This window comes from Aspergillus uvarum (genome assembly GCF_003184745.1).
Source record: "Aspergillus uvarum CBS 121591 unplaced genomic scaffold BO82scaffold_70, whole genome shotgun sequence".
In the NCBI taxonomy this organism is placed as follows: Eukaryota; Fungi; Ascomycota; class Eurotiomycetes; order Eurotiales; family Aspergillaceae; genus Aspergillus; species Aspergillus uvarum.
Window position 1 is genome coordinate 1 of NW_020291367.1, and position 18,698 is coordinate 18,698.

Consider the following 18,698-nt stretch of genomic DNA (forward strand, 5'->3'; position numbering starts at 1 on the left):
GTAGTAGTAGTAGTAGTAGTAGTAGTAGTAGTAGTAGTAGTAGTAGTAGTAGTAGTAGTAGTAGTAGTAGTAGTAGTAGTAGTAGTAGTAGTAGTTGTAGTTGTTGTAGTTGTTGTTGTTGTTGTTGTTGTTGTTGTTGTTGTTGTTGTTGTTGTTGTTGTTGTTGTTGTTGTTGTTGTTGTTGTTGTTGTTGTAATGAGCCATAGATAAAGAATAGAGGGGATCCTGTTGTGGTCGGACAGGCCAAGGAAAGGCTCCAGTAAGGAATACAAGTAGTAGCCACTGGTACTCTACAACGGAATTGTGATTGGGAGAGAATCTGTCAGCGCTGCTAAGTAATCCGGCCACGTGATTCCAAAAAGGCCTTTTCATCTTGTTTACATACGGAACGTAGCTAGTTCAACCAACCATTAAGAATCATATCAAACACGTCCCAGAACCTCCCCTAAAGCCTCTTAGTTTGTTGACAGGTTATAAGCCCGGAGCCTCTCAGGTTCTGGGACAAGCCCTTTTACAGTTATTTCTTCCCTTATTAGTTAAATTTAATGCTTTTCGTGATTGCCAAGTCCTTTTATTAATAAATAATATTATTGCTACTGCTAAGATGCCCAAAATCACCAAGCCTCCGTATGTCCTTACTAGCTCGCAGAACTGGCATTTTTAGAGCCTCTGTATCAAAGCCCAACTCTGTGTTCATTCCACTTGGGATATCCTTATCAAATCAGTTGATAAAAAGGATAAAGAAGCGATTGAAAAGGCTAAAAAGAAGTAAGAAATTATAATTGGATTAATATTAAACTTGCTATCAGACTCGATTCTGGAATCCCTTCTTCAATACACCGATATTAAAGTGCTTTGGCAGTTTCTTAAAGAAAAGTATAACAGTTCTAATAAGACCCAGTCCCTACAAGGCCTTCAAACCGTAATGAAAACTCTTTCAAGCGACTGTATCAACATTGAGGAATATATCGGCAAGATTAAGAATGGAATCCGTCTGATTAAAAGTCGCCTTTTTTTAGAGAAAAAGAAATAGTTTCCGAAATAGTTCTTATGTGACCTTTTACTTGCAAATCTTAATAATCCACACTGGGAGACTTTTGTTACCATTTATCTCAGGGAATCTAAAGAATCAAGTTTCAAAGACCTTACCGCCCAGATGATTGAACAAGAAAAACGGATGCAATATCAAGATTCCTTATTAAATCTTATTAAGGCTAAGAAGGGCAAGCAGTTGTTAAAGGCTTTATGCAAAGAATGCAAGGCTTGGATCTGTAAACACTGTGGAAAGAATAGTCACAAAAAAAAGGCCTGTTGGCAGTTACACCCGGAATTAAAGCCGGAGAGATTCAAAAACCAGGACAAGCCTGGGAACCATATTAATATCGCCGAAGGAACTGATATCGCCTTTTAATTTCGTCATTCAGCATTGGATTTGCTATACAAGTTTGTATGAGAACTAGATTGCCACAGGACTGCAAGAGACTACCGCCCAAGGCCATGGGTAAGGGATTTAAAACTACTAAAAAGGTGAGAAGGACTGCTACAAGCGAGAGATGCCGCCGCAGGCGAGAAACACTATATATTTTAGTTTATTTTGCTTTATATGGCTACTTTGGCTTCACGGTGCGGATTAAGAGGGCGTGTCAGCGCTGCTAAGTAATCCGGCCACGTGATTCCAAAAAGGCCTTTTTATCTTGTTTACATACGGAACGTAGCTAGTTCAACCAACCATCAAGAATCATATCAAACACGTCCCAGAACCTCCCCTGAAGCCTCTCAGTTCGTTGACAGAATCCACCCGAGTGATTGCGAGTGGTAGACGGAACAACAAATGATGATTCCCTGACAAGCACTAACCATCAGCACTAACCAAACTAAACTATACCACTCCACATACTTCAGCCGCCCCATCAGCAAGGCTACAAAACCTCTAGGATATGTAACTGCTCAAGATGCAGACATCTACCCTGTTCCCACGCCGCACCACAACTCAATTCCCCCAAGAAATCAATCACCATGGAAGTCCACGTACAACGACCCGGCCGGCTGGGGGATCGTGCCCGCGTGGGGCTACGCCACCGTCCTCGAAAGCACAATCCCCGACCTGCCGTCCGGCACAACGATCTTCGGATACTGGCCGGCGTCCGGCCACGTGGTGGACCTCCAACTGACCTCCGGGGAGCCACACGGCCACTGGACGGAAGTGTCCCCGCACCGGCGGGGTCTGTTCTGGCTGTACAACCAGTACACTGCCGTGGTCGTCGTCACCTCAACCAGAAGCCTGGAGACGCTGGGCTGGGACTGCACCGTGCGCACGATCTGGACTTGCGGCTATCTCCTCAGCGAGTACGTCTTCACCCCCGACCCCGCGGCTCATCCGCCGCTGCCCCCATCCCCGTCCCCGTCCCCGTCCCCAGAGGGGTCGAAGCAGTGGACCGCCGACGACGCGGACATCTCCCACGCCGTCGTCATCAGCCTGGGCGCGTCAACAAAGACCGGCCGCGCGCTCGCGCATAATCTCGCCTGCAGGCCCGCGGAGACGGGACCCCTGGGCTTCCTGCAGGTCACCTCGGCGCCGGCTGCGATCGCGGACGCCGCGACGAAGCTCGCGCCGCCGTTCCCCACCAAGGCCGTGTCGTACTCCGACATCGCGGCGGCGACGGAGGAGTGGCTGGCTAGCAAGCAGGCGCCTAAGATCGTGCTGGTCAATTTCGGCAGTCGAGATGGCGGGGTCGAGCAGGTGTTGGGCTTGATCCGGAATAATTCGGTCTTGGAGGCTGCTAAGCTTGTTTTCATCGGTGTGGGACTCCAGCAGAAGGTAGGGAAATATCGTTTGTGCACTTCTCGATTGATCGTCCGGAGCAAAAGGCTAACTTGACGGGAATGAAAGGTTCACACGATTGACGAGCTTGTTGCCATGGGTAATGTCGCTGCCCAATTGGGCATTGTTCAGCTCAGTACTTCATCAATTATGGAAGCTGCTCTCGGTGTTGTAGATCACAAGAAATTCTTTGACGAAGTGGATGAGCGCTGGAATCACTGGTTGGCCAATCGGGCATCCGCTGCCCCTGATCTGCGTCTGGTCTGGGGCAACGGGGTCGTTGGTGCAGAGGGCCTTGAGGGAGGCTGGAAGTCGCTGTGCAAGAGTCAGTTAAAGCCCGAGGAGGCTTTGGTTTATCGTCTGTATGATGAAGCATCGGCACACCAGTCCCAAAGCTTTTAAATATGTTTAGACAAGAAAGGCCTTGATGCCATTAGTCCTTGATCTTGGTACGAGTGACGATCTGAACTGGGAATGCGAATCCACCTTCGATTTTTAGACACCATCCTCTGTGGTTTATCATTGTGCACATATGTACCAGAGGATTGCAGATACTGTAGAACGGATGATTCTGATTGTCGGGAGCCTATCCGAGGAAATAACTCATTCATGAACGCAAGACTGATCATCCCATAGAATCTCAATGCCCATAGCTCAGCAGAATAATCTAGATTCGCTTCCAGCTAGCTTAAATTGCTTCGCAAGATTCAATTACCAACCCCTGCCTCTTACCTCAATTATAGCCCCTTTACAAACTTTGATCATGCTAGCTTTGACTCCCCCACCCCATGCACCTGTTCTTTTACCGCAGACCATGCCCATTGGGGCAGTTTCCACGTCAACCACCAATTCCCCGCCGCGTCCTTACCCATCATCGGCCCCAGGTTCGTCGGCATGGGGCTGTGCACACATGCATTCGCAATGATATAGGAAGGTCGTCCCACTGGGTTCGCGCGTCGCCGCTCCCCTTCTGCTGTCGGCGCACCAATCGAGGTGACTGCCGCCGAGAAGTCAATCTCGAAGAGCCGGCCCTTGTGCCAGTTCGACCACGCCATAAGAACTGTGTCGTATTCGCCGAAGAGCGTCGCATCGACCCCTTTCGCCTCAAGAGTCGCTCGGATCAACGCCGCCAGGGCTTCCACCTGCGGCTTGGTGCGCTGCTGGATCAGTGAGTGGCGGATGTGGGCGGCCAGCTGGCTGACCGGCATGGCGAGGATGTCGCGGACCCGGAGGAGGGTGTAGGCCGGAAAGGTGACGTTGCCGATGACGGCGACATCTTGCGAGGGATCGGCCAGGTCCGGGGGCAGGACAAGCGAGCGGAAGTCGAAGATGTTCATCAGCGCGAGCAAGCGATTCGGGGCCGGGTTCAGCGCTCGAATTGTCACTTTGGTCCACCACGCTAGGAGAACATCGCTTTCGCTAAGGAATGGAGCTGGAGAATGTGCTTTTTCTCCTGTGGTGGTGTTGAGTTCCTGGATCGCCTGGCTTCGCATTCCGTCGACAAAGGCTCCGGGGATGCACAGAATATGCTGCTCTTCCGGACCCCGCCAGAAATACTCCCACAGAAAGTGCACGGCAACGAGAATCATGTGAAACCCTTTGAGCAAGAGGCCCTGAAGCACAAACGGCTCCACAGAGGTCGTGCTTTTCAAAGTGTGCATTGGAGTCGTGTCGAATCCGAGGAACGTCGGCACTTGGTCTTCTTGGCCGCGGAGCACAGCTGCCCAAGCTGCGAAGAAGCTGGACATACCCATTCCATCCATGAGGGTATGCAGGAAGGTTATCGTTAAGATGGTTGTGTCAGTGAATGCAGCAGCATGGATCGTGAGCTGGGGCCGGTCCGTGTAGATGTAATCGTCCAGACATTGCGGCGCCTGTGCATGGCGACAAAGGGAAATGGTCTCATCGACTGTGCCGAGTACACGAGGCGTATCTGTTGCCGTGGGGAGTTTCGACGCCAGAGGATGCTCAGCAGCTTTCATCGGATAACTCTCGGAGGTGAGAATGAAACCTGGTCGCTGAGCGGTGTATTCCCGCGGGATATGGTACTCAAGCTGCCCGGCATCCTGGGGAGGAGTTCAGCGCAGATGAATCTTTTTGGGGCGGGGTAATACATACATTTCGTCGTAATCGTGCTCCTAGCTTGTGCCAGTCTCCCAGCTGCAGTAGTCGCGTCAGAGATCGATCAAGCGTCTTCACATCAAGCACGTCGTCGAATCGATAAGCGACATCCATACAGATACTGTGTTGATATGGTCGGCCATCCCAGAAACCGAGGGGGACGATGGTGTCGGTCGGTGTTGTTACAGGCCGAGGGGGCTTAGTTTTGCCAAAGAGCTTGAGGATCTCCATGGTTGCGATTCGAGGGGTGGTTGGGTTGGTGGGTGAAAGAAGGAGAATCACAAAGATTTACTTTGTCTCCGTAGTGATTAGTCCGATTAGTGCTTACAGATTCATCTAGCGCGTGGCTGAGTGGGGCCGACAGGCAAATCGGGGGGCCCTTGGGATTGTCGGCCCGACCCTTGATATTCCACTTCGTACCTGGTACCGCTACCTCATGAATGCCCTCCAGAGATGTATAGAACGAAGAGACTACTCAGTCATATTCAAGCTGGCTCGGAAGGGACGAAGGGAACTGACGGAACCGAATTCTTGTCAATATGAGTACAACGATTGAAAACGAGCGTCGACCGATATATGAGGGAGTAAAACAATGGGTGGGAAGGACAGCCATTCTCAAAGTTGGCATGCTGACATCATAGATTTAGGATCCTCTTAATGCGACTCGTAGGGTTTGTGTATGTGTCTCTCAGCCAGGGAATCTGCTCTTGCAAACCTGGTGGTCTGTGCCCTGCTGCAACTTGTTATTCCGAGTGAGATCGGTACATAGGTAACCATAAGAAGCTTTACACTGTGGCTTCAGCCTGATCCCTTGTGTCCGGCTGCCCGCTCGTGCCACATCAGCGAACAAGCAAACCTCGCACCTTCCCTGCATAGCGTTCGGTCTAAACCCGGCTTACATGCTGATACCAAGATAGCTCTGGTTGAACAAGAAAGCCTCGGTAGCATCTGCGATTTACCATCAACGTATACACACTGGCACAAGATCTGTCTTAGACGAGAAGACAAGCCTTCCCTTTCTTGGGCCTGGCAGATAATGTGCTGGCACCGTCCCACTCGAATTCCCAGGCAAAATGCACCATGTTAGAACCTGATCGAGCTAATCGTACCTTCCCGAAGCTCTCTTCAATTTCAGCAAGAGGCCCCTTGAACCCGACTTTCCACCCATTCTAGCAACCCCCTGATAGCCCGCAGCGCATGGGTAGTAGAGCCAGCATCCTCGCCGTCAGCGAGTGAGCACCATGACGCCGTGATGACATCCTACAGCCTCAGCAGCAGCAGAAAAAAAAAAACAAATGCTGCCGCGACTGGGACTCGAACCCAGAATCTGCACTCCACACCGCTAGCATAAGGCTAGTACGGGGGCTCTGCAATGTTAATACCACTACACCACCGCGGCTGTTGTTGTACAGTAGCACTCGAGACTAAATTCTAACCCAGCGGCCTTAAGATGTTTTGGGCTGTTGCTCGCCGGTATATGCATATTCGAGCAGTTTGAAGAGTGTAATATGTAGCTTGGTGCTCTGGCTTTCTGACAAGATACATATGGGAACATTTTACAGGTGTTCATGGTGGAGGGAGGAAATTATAGCTCTTGGTATAGGGTGGAGTACGGGATGTAGGGGGATCTCCACTGTACCTGCCGGGGCCCCACATAGTGGGTACCTTGGATTCTTGGGCAGTCAATTCAAGCATCGCTCTTTCCATGCTATGAGCAGTGCGACAAGGCGTCTAGATCACTGTTCATGGCGATATTGGCTTGATATTTGAAAAAAGAGCCAGCTTTAGGGTATAGGATTAAGGATCTGGTAGGTTTTAGTCTGCATATAGTTTTACGATGGGTTGATGAGTCATGGTCACATGGGCTTGTAGCTCAGTGGTAGAGCGCTCGCTTCGCATGCGAGAGGTCAGGGGTTCGATTCCCCCCAAGTCCATTCTTTTTGGACCTTGTCCTTTTTTCCAGACACAGTGGGCATGAAGTACATAAACAATAGTGTCAATCGAACCCCGAACGAGGGGACGAGATACGCCGCCGTTTCTTGTATAGAGTAAGGGGTACGATGCCATTCTACGTAGTGAATATTTGTTCGCACATGGCAGTACAGTACTTACTTCAATCTTGAACAGAACTGAAATTGGTCGCAGTCATTCTAGCCTACCACTCGCCCGCAGTTGTCACTCATACACGGCCCTATTACACATAGCCCTATGCGTGCTGTGGCCGCGAGCGGTGCTTGAGGTTGGGAGCCCTGGGTGCTAACGTATCTGCTACAAGGTGGGAGGAAAGAGCTCAGATAGGTTATGGTTTACTCGTGGCAAATTGCGATACCACCATTCGCCGGTAGGTAGTATAATATCTCACATAGCATGCTTTACCCACCATCTCTTCAAAGCAACAACGCCTGTCTCTTTTAGGCACTGTCGTTCTTTGCGGCGACTCCTATGAAAGTAGGACAGTAGCCGCTTTGAGTACTAGCTTTCTTGAATCACCAAATCTTCTTAACTCGTCACATGACTACACGTTACCTTAGCCTTATGGCTGGGCCTGTTGTTCTCCCATCTGAGGGAGACTTACTGTACATGAGTACATACACATAACGCGGGGCTCCGCATTGCAACCGACCATGACAACCGCGCAAACCAAAGCCCTCACAACCGTCGAGATCCTCGAGAACATTCTTCTTCAGGTGGATATCCAGTCTCTTCTGACATCCGCCCAGCGCGTCTGTCATGCATGGCACGACCTCATCTCCACGCCTGCCCTGCAAAAACACCTCTTTTTGACCCCGGACTGGAATCGACCGCAACCAGAGCGCAACCCGCTTTTAGTCCATATTTTTCCGGGCTGGTTCATCACTGGCCAAATCGCCGATGGCGAATACCGGGGGAAGATCGGGCGCGACGGCATCAATCCCCGCTGGGATTTGACGCAACCCGACCAGAAGGAGTCTTTCATCCGGAAAGAAGCCAGCTGGTGGCGCATGCTCGTGCAGCAGCCCCCAATCCGGGAGTTATTTTCTTTCGACATAATGCAAAACCGAGGCGGAGAGAGGGTCGATGGTTTGTCTTATACCGAGTTCGATGATGAGGATGAGGACGAGGATTATGATGATGCTGCTGATGATGATGATGTTGATGACGATGGTGGCGATGGTGGAGAAGATCTCTCCCCCTTCATAGTTGGACAACCGACGGAGCCTCTGCGAATGGGGAAGCTGGTGAAGGAGGCCCCTAGTACCTCTGACCGTATTGAGGTTCTCTGGAGTATCAAGGACTATCGACTTCACCGTTCTATGTTTATTCGCATCAGGAAGCGAGATGTTCGGATGCTGCGCAGTGCGCTCAGGAGGAGTGGAATGATTGTGATCATGAAAGCGATCGTGCAATGTGCCATGGGGGTCCCGCCTCCGCAGATAGCATGGAGGGCAAGCCAGAGGCGCTGGTGGGCGGGGGTTGAAGAGCCTACGAGACGCGATAGGGGTCATCTAGCCAAGAGGCAGCGTTGCAGTTAACGGTGGTGATATCATCAAACATCACCAATTTCTGAAATAAACTTGACATACCAGCAAGATGCTCAAGCTGTGTGCACTGCCGGAAAGACAAGGACACAATGTGTCAGGAGTCCATGATGCCTGGACCCTGGTGAGGGATCATAACACAACTCCACCGCGGCCGTTGCAGATGGCCCACCGCGTGGTGACCGAGTCGCAACAAACAGTGGCTCATGTAGTGTGTGAGGTTTAAGCACATGGAAGGCTGGCATGGTTTCGACGAGGCCGGATTTATTGCTACTTTGGGGGTATAATGAGGGACGAGTCAGGGTGTCTATTATTCAGAAGTTTTCTTAGATTTTGCCATAGTCCGAACCCTACGAGCCCTTATTGACAGTGAACTCAATTATTCCAAATCTCGCCTCCAGCAAAAAGGAGGTTTTCAGCGTGCAACTTGCGTAACTCGTTCCGTCTATAACAATTACCTCCACTCAGCACGTACCTCATGCTCCATTCTAGCAATAGTACCGCCCATCCCAGCCCATTCGCCATGAAGATACCTCAACTAGCAGATACTGTACCACACATCTCGAAAAGCGAAAGCAGCCGTCAACGGTCATGTTCTATCATGACCAACTGCATTCCTGTCCAACCCCTTCGATGCGGGATAAGCGAGGGCTACCCAAAAATGATAAGGATGATAAGCCATCCCTCAAGTAAGTATAAGAGAATAAAGATTGCAAACACCTTCCTCCGTCTGATCGGTGTGATGTCGACCATCTAAGCACGTAAACATGAGAATGGTCCCTGGAAGATCACGAGCTTATAGCTCTTCTTCCTCAGTAGCCATGGAATCATGCGGTGGAGGGTTTACACCCGTGCTGGCTGCTGTAGTCCCAGTGGGGTTTGAAGCATCATCATTGCTGATCTCGTGCGACAAACCTGACTCCATTCGTCGGCGCATCACATCTTCATCTGCTTGTGATACGCTAGCTCGCTGTTTCTTCAGAGGGCTGCCGATGAATTGACCATCAATCGCATTAGCCGCTGGCTTGGGAGCTTCAGCAGCGACAGTTGACGGAGGTACAATCGGAGGTGTTGTGGAAAGATTAGAAGATGGAGCTGATTCTCCGGGCGCCCGAGGACTTCCAGTATCCGTCGGAGGAGTGTTAGTGGCAAGCGACGCCGACGAGTGCTGCCGTTTGAGCTGAAATGACAGTTAGTCAGGCAAACAGAGATGAAGCACGAAGCAGGATTAACTCACCTTAATCTTACGAATGCTCTCCGCCAATTCGCCCTGCTGCCTGAGATCTTCCGGAGAAAGATGGACATCATCATCCTTGCCCTCTTCAGCGTCTGCTTTACCAAGGATGGAATTCTCGTCATCGTCTTCACTATCCATGTCATCATCGCCAACAGCCTTGCCACCCTTCTTTCCTCGCTTTTGGTTTTCTGTGCTCTCTCGGAATTTCAGGAAGCCAACGGTGCCGCCAGGCTTGAGCGGGCCAAGATTGGAAAAATCTGGTTGTATCGACCGACGCTTTACAGACCCAGGAGTGTCCTGCACTTTGGCATCCTTGAGGATCCCCATCTTCTGAAGTTGCCCTAGATAAAAGTCAGTTTCGACAGCTGATATATGGGCCGGGTCACGACTTACGCTCTCCGCGGTACATGAACGTGAAGGTCGCGTAGGGTTTATCAGACGCATCAATGCTCGTCACAGTTTGCGTACTGATCGTCTTGGGATCGAGTGTTTTCGGCTTAGCAAAGCTCGTGGTGTGGTCAACGTTGGCGTCCGATGCGCCGTTGTTGTTGTCATTGCCGCCTGAGACATCGTCGTCGTCATCGTGCGCATCGAATTGAGGCGAGTACTCTCCCCGTTTGACCTCGCCAGAAGCCAGAACCCGAAATAGTGCCACCTTGATCTGCCCTGCAGACTCGGGGATCGGGTCGTCATCAGAATCGGAGAACGACATATCTTCATCAGAGACATCTTCCAAGGGAGATTTCGAATCATTCCCGTAGCGCATTATGTCTCTCTCCTTTCGTGACTTCGCATCCGTGTCCATACCACCGCTTTCTTCGCGTTTCAAGCGACGCTTTTCCATCTTCTGTCGTCGTCGCTCAATCTTGGCCGCCGCATCTTTTCCTTCCAGGTCTAGACCATTTAACCATCTCTCCAGTCCGACTTCACGGAAAAGGAACTCCCGTTCGGCCAGACCGCCGCCCTCGGAGTCCGGAACACTGACCCATCTAGAGTTGACCCAAGTCTCCTCGCCCCTCCGCAGGAGCGTAGCCACCTCCTCCTTCTGTCGGCCGTCGAAGTAGATGTACGCAGCGACCGTCTCGTTTGGCGAATTGGTCAACGGCTTGTAGGGGATCACCATACTAGAGTATTGCCCCCGCTCTTCGGTCGGGCCGGGAAGTCCTCCAACAACTTTAGGCCTGGGTGCGGGGTTGTCGGGTGTCGCTTTCGGAGCAGAATAAGGGACATCTTGACCGGGGTTCAGGAGCGTGATAGAGATGGCGAAAGTCGACTGTTCTGGTCGGCCCGATCCGGAGTCAGGTATCTTTGGAGGCGGTACCGGAATGTAGCAAGCTATGCGAGAGGCTCGAGATTGACGTTGGATCGAGTATTCGGAGATCGGGCCATCCGGAGTGTGTATACTCACAGCGAGACCCTTGAAGCAGGGCATGGCGGGATAAAAAGATAGCAGTAAACACAGTAATTGAGAGAGAGTCGTGGAAGAACAAGGTCAAACCAGGCTGAATGAAAGAGAAAAGGAGGGGGGGTGGGAGAAAGGAAAGTGGTGAGGGGTGAGGGCGCGCGTGTGATTGTGCGAAGGTGAGCTGGTCGTGTGTTGTGGAGGCGGTCAAGACTGAAGTAGTGAGTTCGGTGTGTGTGCCTGCTACCACCAGCCCCCGGCGGGGATATAGAATGACCGAAACAGATAGATCGCGGAGATGGACGGCTGCCCCGAGGTTGTCGCTCAATGCTAGCGCAAGATCGAGGTGAGGGAGAGATCGATCGCGTTCGAATTTCTTAGCGATTTTATCGCTTTGTAAAACATAGGCATATAGTATTAGCCGTGCAGTATGATGACAGAGAAGGAGGGAGAGGGAGAAAAAGAGAAAGAGGGGGGGGGGGTTTGACGGGGGTTGACGCCGATCAAGAATGAGGGGGGGGGCTGGGGAGGGGGAGGAACCATCTAAACATACCAGGTATAGTTGATTCCTGGGAAAGACTCCGGTTCAGTGTTGGCGAACTCGATTAAAGAGAGGTATCCAGCAAGAAAATTTGGTCTTATTGACCAAATGGCGAGTGCGGAGCAGGACAAAAAAAAGGAGAGAGGGGTTGGGTGGTGGGAGGATGGGGAGAAAGAAGTGTGTGTCAGAGAGAGACAGAGGCAAAGGCAAGGAAGAGAGAGAGAGAACCTTTGAGGGGAAGGAAGGAGGAGGGAGGGATGAATGTGGAGAGGTGAGGATCACCGCCGGCTGAAACTCCGCCTGCTTCCTTGGATCACTTCCGCCTCCCCCCTTTGGCTCGTCTTCCCTGATGTCAACCTCACGTCAAAGCAGTCGTGTTTATTTAATTACGATACTGCAAAGAGCGATCATCGTTTTTGTGGACTATATCTGATAGTGTATCTTGAATGACCTTCCCGTCATTACTTACTCTCTGCATTTTTACTCTAAAGGGCCAAAAGACCTGTTAGTGAGACAAATCCGACGGCCAGTCTATGGTGTATTCCGCCTCTTTCGCCATGTCCGTCCCAATAACTACCACGGAACCTGCGCGTTGTCTCTAGAACCCTCGTCGTCGCGCCTCGTCTCGAGCAATATTAGCCAGATCAGGAAAGTCTCGGTGGAGGTTGCTGAAAAGCACCTCGGCCTTTCGTCGCTTCTGTTCTTCCACCTGCTTCTGCAACTCGGCAACCTTTTCGAGGAGCTTCGCATGCGAATCAACAAGCGATAGGTCCAATAACTCTTCTGCATACTGGCGTAGCGAGTCCAGCTTTTTCTCGAGAGCGGCGATGCTGATATCGCCCTTGAAAGAGTATGTGTTGTCTTCTGGTGGGGTAGACGCTATAGAGGAATATTGTGCAGGCAATGCGCGCGGAAGCTGTTGCGCTCGATCTGAATTCCGGTCTTCCACGAGGTCACTAATACGAAGTTGACCCTTTGTGGCTTGGCTTCGCACAGAGGCTAGCTCCGTCTGCTCTGCTGGATTGTCCCTTATTTGGGTCAAGGTCTTGGTCTGTTGATTTTCCCCCGAGTCATAGGTCCGAATGTCGAGGGAAGCATGAGGGCCATCAGTTTGCCGTCCTGGTCTAATGGTATCCTCATTGAAGTGAGTTCTCGGTCGCTTCCCACTCTGTAAAGCATTACATGGCTGCGGAGATACGTTCTGGGCCGCTCTTTTGCCTCTCCTCTGGTCAAATACATTATCAACGAAGCCAGTAATGCGCCCTCGTTGGTCGACTGGTTTCACCCGGGCTCGCACAGGCTTGTCCTTACTTCGATACGGCTGTGAAAAGTGGCAACACCGACAGTTGCACACCTGCGAGCACTTCGGGCAGGTCCAAGAATCTGCATTTTTGAGATATGGAATCAGATCGATATCGAAGTGTCTGTGGAGCCCGCGAAAACAGAAGAATGCATCGCATCGTGAACATGTCATTCCTTTCCATACCGAGTGACTATCACGGCATAGATGGCAAAGTCGTTCCTATTCCGATTGTCAACCAGTTGTTACACCTTGGTAAAGTCTGCAGGAGGCTGATTTACCGTAGACTGCTTTCGTGCAGTGGCTGCTGCTGCGGCCAATGTTCCCAAAGACTTTCGACTAAAGAAAGCAACTATTAGCTAAGAACAAACATTTTCGTAAATTGACTGAGACGGAGGCTAGTTGGCTGTAAGAGGTCGCATAGGAATAAGACAAAGAGAAGGACCGTAATGAAGGCAGGCAGTGTTTCTTCGGAATGTTGTCTGCAATAACCAAAATGTTTGAGGGTCCGTACTTAGTACGCGAGGGACTTGAAGTCTGCTGTGCACCTAACTTGCTTCGCGCACTGCTAATGACATCTTTGCAGTAGTCCCTTGGAAGCAGTTCAGCCCAAATGAAATTGCTGAAGTGTTTACAGCTGCGTCCAGACACGAAGCACTTGAGACATAGGTCAAAATCTCCACACTGCTCGCAATGCAAATGACGATTCCAGATCGTCAGGCCGCAAAAGTTGCATTCGACCACCGCACCTTGAGTGTCTATAAGCTTCAACTGTACGCTTGTTTCATTCTCGATGTCTTCATCCTCGATCATCTGCTGAAAAAGACTTAGAAGAAGAGCATCATCTTCGGGGCGGCAAGACCCGCTTTCCAGTGCATGTAGAAGAACCAGAGGCACCCGGCCTGTATCCGCATGACACAATTGTTGATAAACGGGCTGGATATAGTCAAAGAAATAGGTGAGCGAAGAACTGTGCATTATGTTCCACACCACTTTCGTAACCAGGGAATTGACATTCCAAACCTGGTGAGCAGTGGCAGGAGGAAAGACGACCAAGTCCCCAGGAAACTGATCAGCGACATAAATGGGAAATTTCGCACGACTTAGCTGGGTAACTGTGACGTTTGCCCAGTCCGTATGAGGTGATTTCCCTAGCTCTTCCATGAAAGCATCATACTGGGTTTGTGCATGTTTGTCCGTGCCAAAACATATGGACCCATGCCCGCTTCCTAGTTGCGAGCTAAGAACTTCTGTGTATAGAGATGATCGGGGTTGTGGGTATTACCTTGGGATTCGATAAGGAGGTTCAGCGCAGCTGTCCCACTGAAGCATCGGTGAAAGCCAGAGCTTCGTCGTCTATGTGTTAATTGATCGAGCCGTATGGCAAGACACTGACATCCAACTTACAACGAATTTTGAGTACCAACATATGCCATCAAAACTTCTGGAGCAATTTCTTTGGGTAGTACTCGGAATAAATCAAGAGTGCCCAAGTGCCTTAAAGACGGCGGCAAAACAGAGTCCAATGCACGGATCCAATCTTTTGGGCATTGTAGATCCTTGGCGTAGAGGCTTTGAAGCGAGTCAGTGAGCTGATGGAGCTAACCCTGGAGATAATGGGCCACATACAAATCTCGTCCAATACTCGGGGGTGGGTGGTCTGCCTGGTAGAAGATCTCCTGCAGTCGCAACTTGATATCCCGCCCTGTAGAGCAATTCCTGACCGGTATCGCTGGAGTACCGAGACCATCCTGTAAGCTACAGAACTTCCCGAGGAAACAGTTGCTCGGCCGCCACATACCTCTTGAGGATGACAAGGCGCCTAAGGTTCCATTATTCAAGATTGAGTTATCCCACTCGCTACTTGTATTGAATCCGCGGATCACGAAGGGTTTCCCTTCATGCAATTTGCGATTCAGCCACTCATAGGCCTGGTCGTCCGACAAGCTCTCAATATCCTGGACTGTGTACTCGGAAAATGGGGCAAACGGTTCCCCTGCTCTCAGGAGAGCCTGTGCGGACGTTATCTCCGTAAGTGGTAAATAAGACATATAGAGCACCTTATATAAGAGGCATTGCAATGCGCATTATGCAAATTGAAGTACTGGCAGTATTTGCTAGAGGTCCTTATCTGGTTCAAATCAGCTGTCTCGGAATTCAGCCTGGAGCATTTGACACACCGCCACGTGATACTCCACTGCAGGGTTAATCTAGCCGTTTGTGGAAGTGTCTCATTCAAGCCCGCGATCCTGGCAGTGTGTCTTGATGTATACAACGCCCCATAGTTTCGGCTTATATCGAGACTGGTCTGCCCGATTGCTCTATGTCTTTATGAGTTGAGATCGATTTATCTATGAGCGTCGATAAAAACGTATGATCATGAGTCAAACAGGTACAGACTTGGCGCTTGGGTTGTCTTGGTTCCGAGGGGTAGCACCTGGGCTATACTCAACTTCACATGCCGGTCTGACGGTCTCCCTTTTCAAGCCCAACATTTGATTATTTCAACTAACAAGATGCGAGAGCAATAGAGTAGCTAGAATCGAGTTTCGATGGCTTCGCCGCTACGGTCACGTGTTATGATGCCTCAGGAACGAGATGCCGATGCCGAGAGACCGGCGTCGGCAACATGGGCTGGGAGATAAGATGCGTGGGGCAAATGAGCCTGACTCTTAATTTTAACATCCCCAGAGCCGGCATGTTCCAGGGGCCCTGCCGATATGAAGCGCAGCTACGAGGTATGGCCCGCCGACTACTTCTCTATGCAGATTTTACTAAACATTCTTAGAACGCTCTTAAACTCCTGGAGAGTCGCCGACGAAAAGCTCGGCCGAGAGCGCCCGCGCTGGTCCCGACACACCAAGATGCAGCGACCCCGACTGACAACCAAGCATTGCGGGGCGTGCCTAGCTTGGTTGGAATGGAAGACTGGCTGCGGAAATTAGGGCACTCGGTAAGAATTGTTCAATGCTAGCATCTCATCACGCCACAATGGTTTCTTCTTACATGAATGTTTTTAGGACAATGATGTGAACGGCCTCAACATCGTTCATGTCGCCGGGACCAAAGGGAAAGGCAGCACCTGTGCATTCACCCGCTCCTTCCTTCGTACCCATGGGTTGCGCACCGGATTCCCTCAGAAGGTTGGACTTTATACTTCGCCTGATTTACAGTGCATCCGCGAAAGGATTCAGATCAACGAACAGCCGATACCGGAGGAGCTATTCACTCGTTACTTCTTCGAAGTATGGGAAAGGCTGGAGGCTCCTAATCCAGAACCCAGTGTCCTTCCTGCGAGACAGCCACGTTATCTTCAGCTTCTTGCGCTTCTAGCATTTCACACTTTCATCAGAGAGAATGTTGATGCGGCTATATTTGAAACGCACCACGGCGGAGAATATGACGCCACAAATGTCATTCGGAATCCGGCGGTGACAGCTATCACCGCTCTTGGTATGGATCATGTTGCGCAGCTTGGCCCCACGATTGAAAACGTTGCTTGGCACAAATCTGGGATTTTCAAGCCCGGCGCACCTGCGTTCTCAGTCTCGCAGGAGGAAGATCCCGCCGAGGTGTTGCGCCTTCGCGCTGCTGAGAGACAGACCACTTTAACATTTGTGTCGACGAATGACTCGCTTCCAGTGAATGATAAGACTCTTAGTATTCCTGTGCAGCGCCTGAACTGTTCTCTGGCTCTCGAGCTAACTAGAGCATGGCTAAAAATCAAAGCGCCAGAGCATTCACTGGACGAGTCAGATATCGCCGGCGCTGTGGAAAATTTCAAATGGGCTGGTAGGTTTGAGATTATCGAGGACGGGGCATCTCGGTGGTTTATAGATGGGGCTCATAACACGTTGAGTCTCGGACAAGCGGCTGCATGGTTTGTCTCAAACACCAACACGCCTACAACAAACCCGTAAGTTGGACTACTTCTCGTAGTCAGACAAGATGAGCTGACCCCAGAATCAGATGCCGCGTTCTGATTTTCAGCCACTTCTCAGAGGAGCGTGATGGGGTTGACCTTGTCGAGTGTCTGGCGATGGCGCTTGCGGAATTGCGGGCTATGCCGGAATATGTCATATTTACTACGTACGAAGAGAGGGATGATGGCTCCACCAGAATAGGCGAGTTTCGCAACAACTTCGCTGGCTGATCCAGAGCTGACATCCATGATAGATAAAACCCTCAAAGTTCCGGAGACCCCATTCCCAGATATGTGCTCCATATATACTTCGTTGTGGAGACAACGTGATGCCAAGGCCTCAGTCTCGAGTGAAGCAACTATCGAGGGCGCGATCAAACTGGCTAACAGGATTGGCGCTGCGCAAGGTGGTGCTCAGATCCTCGTGACTGGTAGTCTTCATCTGGCTGGAGGTGCTCTCAGCATCTTACGGCCCCAAGTATAACTCTGCTTCTGCTCCTCTTTGTCAAGAATTCTGTTGTATACACATGACCTTACATAGAAGAGACGCGATAAACCTTTATAAATGTGTTTATCTACCATTAGATAGAGCACTGTCAATCGCCACTGCATTTGGCATCAGAGCGACTTTGTACGCAAGAAGATTCTAGAGTTTAGCTTCCTTGGTTCCTTTACGCAACCTGGCCTTCGTGATGTAGGATCGATAGGCTGAAGTCATCTAGTCCTAGCTATTAGTACCATAAGATCGATGTATTCATCATGACTTTGAGGCATGCGGAGGATGTCACCAATAAAACCTAATTAAGCCTAACCAAGCTTCGCTTGCATGGCGCTATAACCCTGGGCGGGAGCATCGGAGGAAGCTTATTCGCCGTTGGATGATCATCGCAGGGTTAGTCATTTTTCTGGATTGGCCATTTCTGAAGCAATCTCGCTACAGCGACGAGTGCTTACACACATTATCGGAGGCACGCGGGGAGCGCTAGGCCTAAACCAAGTACTTTGCCATCAACCAGCGGTCAGGCGTGGATGCCTTCAAAGACGACCCTGATCCTGTCCTGATCCAGAGTTACTCGATCCAGTGACACTTCGTGTTTCGAACCGGCTAGGTGCGTGGACTGCACTGCACTCATCCCTGCAAGCCTCCCGCGAAGCCTTCGTAGATAAAGAACTGTTCTGAGTCCCGCTTCCGTAACCTTGGATCGGCCTCGGTGTGTCTGCAGCCTGTCATTGTGGATTCTTTCATGGACCCCGGATGTGGGTTTGCACGTGAGTCTGGATCAATGAAAGGAACGGGGGAATTGTCCGAACGAGGAACGTCAATGTAGGTGGATATAGATACTGGGAGCCCGAAGCATACGATAATCCACATAGTAGATTTCATGGTTAGCCAGTCATAGAAGAGACGGAAGAGCATATACTTAGGAAGACTTGAGCTCGACAATGATCATAGCCATGCCGCGTCGAAGTGGTTTTGTATCCCTGCGGGGACCATCATTCAGGCGGGGGGAACCACCGAATCAGTGGTCTAGTCTTCTGGGGTCACACCAGTTCCTGTGCGAGGCTCGCATCAGGATTGGTGGAAGTGAAAGATAGAGACCTTGCTGGTCGGAATCCGATTTCGTGGTTTGTCAGAAATCTGGTCCACCGCCAGTCTCTGGTATGCAAGACTCGAGTGTCTGTCTTTCGTGTCACAACGGGACGCGGCCGTCGTCCTCGCATGGCGAATAGAGATTGGGGATCAAATCAAAGATTAGTGAAAAGACGAGACCATTGATCCATAAAGAAGATGTCTTATTATGTTCTCAAAGCGACAGACCTTAGCAAAGAGGATGG

General features: G+C 50.6%; 6 protein-coding genes and 2 non-coding genes across 8 annotated transcripts; 4 read left to right on the forward strand and 4 right to left on the reverse strand.

The window, feature by feature from the left end:
• Positions 1 to 604: 604 nt before the first annotated feature.
• Positions 605 to 3,245, forward strand: BO82DRAFT_435932 (DUF2855 family protein; the record flags this gene model as incomplete). The annotated part of the gene is made up of 3 exons (XM_025641074.1): positions 605 to 627; positions 1,903 to 2,818; positions 2,891 to 3,245. 3 exons carry the CDS (start codon positions 605 to 607, stop codon positions 3,221 to 3,223), a joined length of 1,272 nt encoding a protein of 423 aa, XP_025487444.1. The 3' UTR covers positions 3,224 to 3,245.
• A 157-nt stretch (positions 3,246 to 3,402) lies between these two features.
• BO82DRAFT_435933 (uncharacterized protein) lies at positions 3,403 to 5,198 on the reverse strand. Its single transcript, XM_025641075.1, has 2 exons — positions 4,940 to 5,198; positions 3,403 to 4,887 (listed from the first exon to the last, which is right to left on the reverse strand). Exons 1-2 carry the CDS (start codon positions 5,171 to 5,173, stop codon positions 3,583 to 3,585), a joined length of 1,539 nt encoding a protein of 512 aa, XP_025487445.1. The 5' UTR covers positions 5,174 to 5,198; the 3' UTR covers positions 3,403 to 3,582.
• Positions 5,199 to 6,241: 1,043 nt separating this feature from the next.
• On the reverse strand, positions 6,242 to 6,341 carry BO82DRAFT_t285. Its single transcript has one exon. It is a non-coding gene; the product is annotated as a tRNA-Thr (tRNA).
• A 463-nt stretch (positions 6,342 to 6,804) lies between these two features.
• Positions 6,805 to 6,876, forward strand: BO82DRAFT_t280. The gene has a single exon. It is a non-coding gene; the product is annotated as a tRNA-Ala (tRNA).
• A 644-nt stretch (positions 6,877 to 7,520) lies between these two features.
• On the forward strand, positions 7,521 to 8,830 carry BO82DRAFT_358360 (F-box protein). The gene has a single exon (XM_025636266.1). The coding sequence runs from the start codon at positions 7,567 to 7,569 to the stop codon at positions 8,452 to 8,454; it is 888 nt and encodes a 295-aa protein (XP_025487446.1). The 5' UTR covers positions 7,521 to 7,566; the 3' UTR covers positions 8,455 to 8,830.
• A 406-nt stretch (positions 8,831 to 9,236) lies between these two features.
• On the reverse strand, positions 9,237 to 11,301 carry BO82DRAFT_185587 (uncharacterized protein). The gene is made up of 3 exons (XM_025630469.1): positions 10,091 to 11,301; positions 9,698 to 10,038; positions 9,237 to 9,640 (listed from the first exon to the last, which is right to left on the reverse strand). Exons 1-3 carry the CDS (start codon positions 11,127 to 11,129, stop codon positions 9,257 to 9,259), a joined length of 1,764 nt encoding a protein of 587 aa, XP_025487447.1. The 5' UTR covers positions 11,130 to 11,301; the 3' UTR covers positions 9,237 to 9,256.
• Positions 11,302 to 12,091: 790 nt separating this feature from the next.
• Positions 12,092 to 15,057, reverse strand: BO82DRAFT_358363 (uncharacterized protein). The gene is made up of 7 exons (XM_025636267.1): positions 14,742 to 15,057; positions 14,570 to 14,672; positions 14,348 to 14,512; positions 14,226 to 14,287; positions 13,455 to 14,169; positions 13,222 to 13,279; positions 12,092 to 13,162 (listed from the first exon to the last, which is right to left on the reverse strand). Exons 1-7 carry the CDS (start codon positions 14,989 to 14,991, stop codon positions 12,239 to 12,241), a joined length of 2,277 nt encoding a protein of 758 aa, XP_025487448.1. The 5' UTR covers positions 14,992 to 15,057; the 3' UTR covers positions 12,092 to 12,238.
• Positions 15,058 to 15,633: 576 nt separating this feature from the next.
• Positions 15,634 to 17,486, forward strand: BO82DRAFT_435937 (folylpolyglutamate synthase). The gene is made up of 5 exons (XM_025641076.1): positions 15,634 to 15,678; positions 15,729 to 15,893; positions 15,961 to 16,856; positions 16,910 to 17,064; positions 17,117 to 17,486. Exons 1-5 carry the CDS (start codon positions 15,661 to 15,663, stop codon positions 17,344 to 17,346), a joined length of 1,464 nt encoding a protein of 487 aa, XP_025487449.1. The 5' UTR covers positions 15,634 to 15,660; the 3' UTR covers positions 17,347 to 17,486.
• The last annotated feature ends 1,212 nt before the right edge of the window (positions 17,487 to 18,698 follow it).

What these genes read in the sequence shown, in the direction of transcription:
- BO82DRAFT_185587 (XM_025630469.1), bottom strand. Translation starts at nt 11,129, where the DNA reads ATGCCCTGCTTCAAGGGTCTCGCTGTGAGTATACACACTCCGGATGGC. An exon ending in GTTCATGTACCGCGGAGAGC is followed by an intron (nt 10,039 to 10,090) that starts GTAAGTCGTGAC and finishes ACTTTTATCTAG; the next exon opens with GGCAACTTCAGAAGATGGGG. An exon ending in AGAGCATTCGTAAGATTAAG is followed by an intron (nt 9,641 to 9,697) that starts GTGAGTTAATCC and finishes CTGTCATTTCAG; the next exon opens with CTCAAACGGCAGCACTCGTC.
- BO82DRAFT_358360 (XM_025636266.1), top strand. Translation starts at nt 7,567, where the DNA reads ATGACAACCGCGCAAACCAAAGCCCTCACAACCGTCGAGATCCTCGAG.
- BO82DRAFT_435933 (XM_025641075.1), bottom strand. Translation starts at nt 5,173, where the DNA reads ATGGAGATCCTCAAGCTCTTTGGCAAAACTAAGCCCCCTCGGCCTGTA. An exon ending in GAGCACGATTACGACGAAAT is followed by an intron (nt 4,888 to 4,939) that starts GTATGTATTACC and finishes ACTCCTCCCCAG; the next exon opens with GATGCCGGGCAGCTTGAGTA.
- BO82DRAFT_358363 (XM_025636267.1), bottom strand. Translation starts at nt 14,991, where the DNA reads ATGTCTTATTTACCACTTACGGAGATAACGTCCGCACAGGCTCTCCTG. An exon ending in CCGAGTATTGGACGAGATTT is followed by an intron (nt 14,513 to 14,569) that starts GTATGTGGCCCA and finishes CTCGCTTCAAAG; the next exon opens with CCTCTACGCCAAGGATCTAC. An exon ending in GTTGGTACTCAAAATTCGTT is followed by an intron (nt 14,288 to 14,347) that starts GTAAGTTGGATG and finishes TAGACGACGAAG; the next exon opens with CTCTGGCTTTCACCGATGCT.
- BO82DRAFT_435937 (XM_025641076.1), top strand. An exon ending in TGCGGAAATTAGGGCACTCG is followed by an intron (nt 15,894 to 15,960) that starts GTAAGAATTGTT and finishes GAATGTTTTTAG; the next exon opens with GACAATGATGTGAACGGCCT. An exon ending in TGATGGCTCCACCAGAATAG is followed by an intron (nt 17,065 to 17,116) that starts GCGAGTTTCGCA and finishes CATCCATGATAG; the next exon opens with ATAAAACCCTCAAAGTTCCG.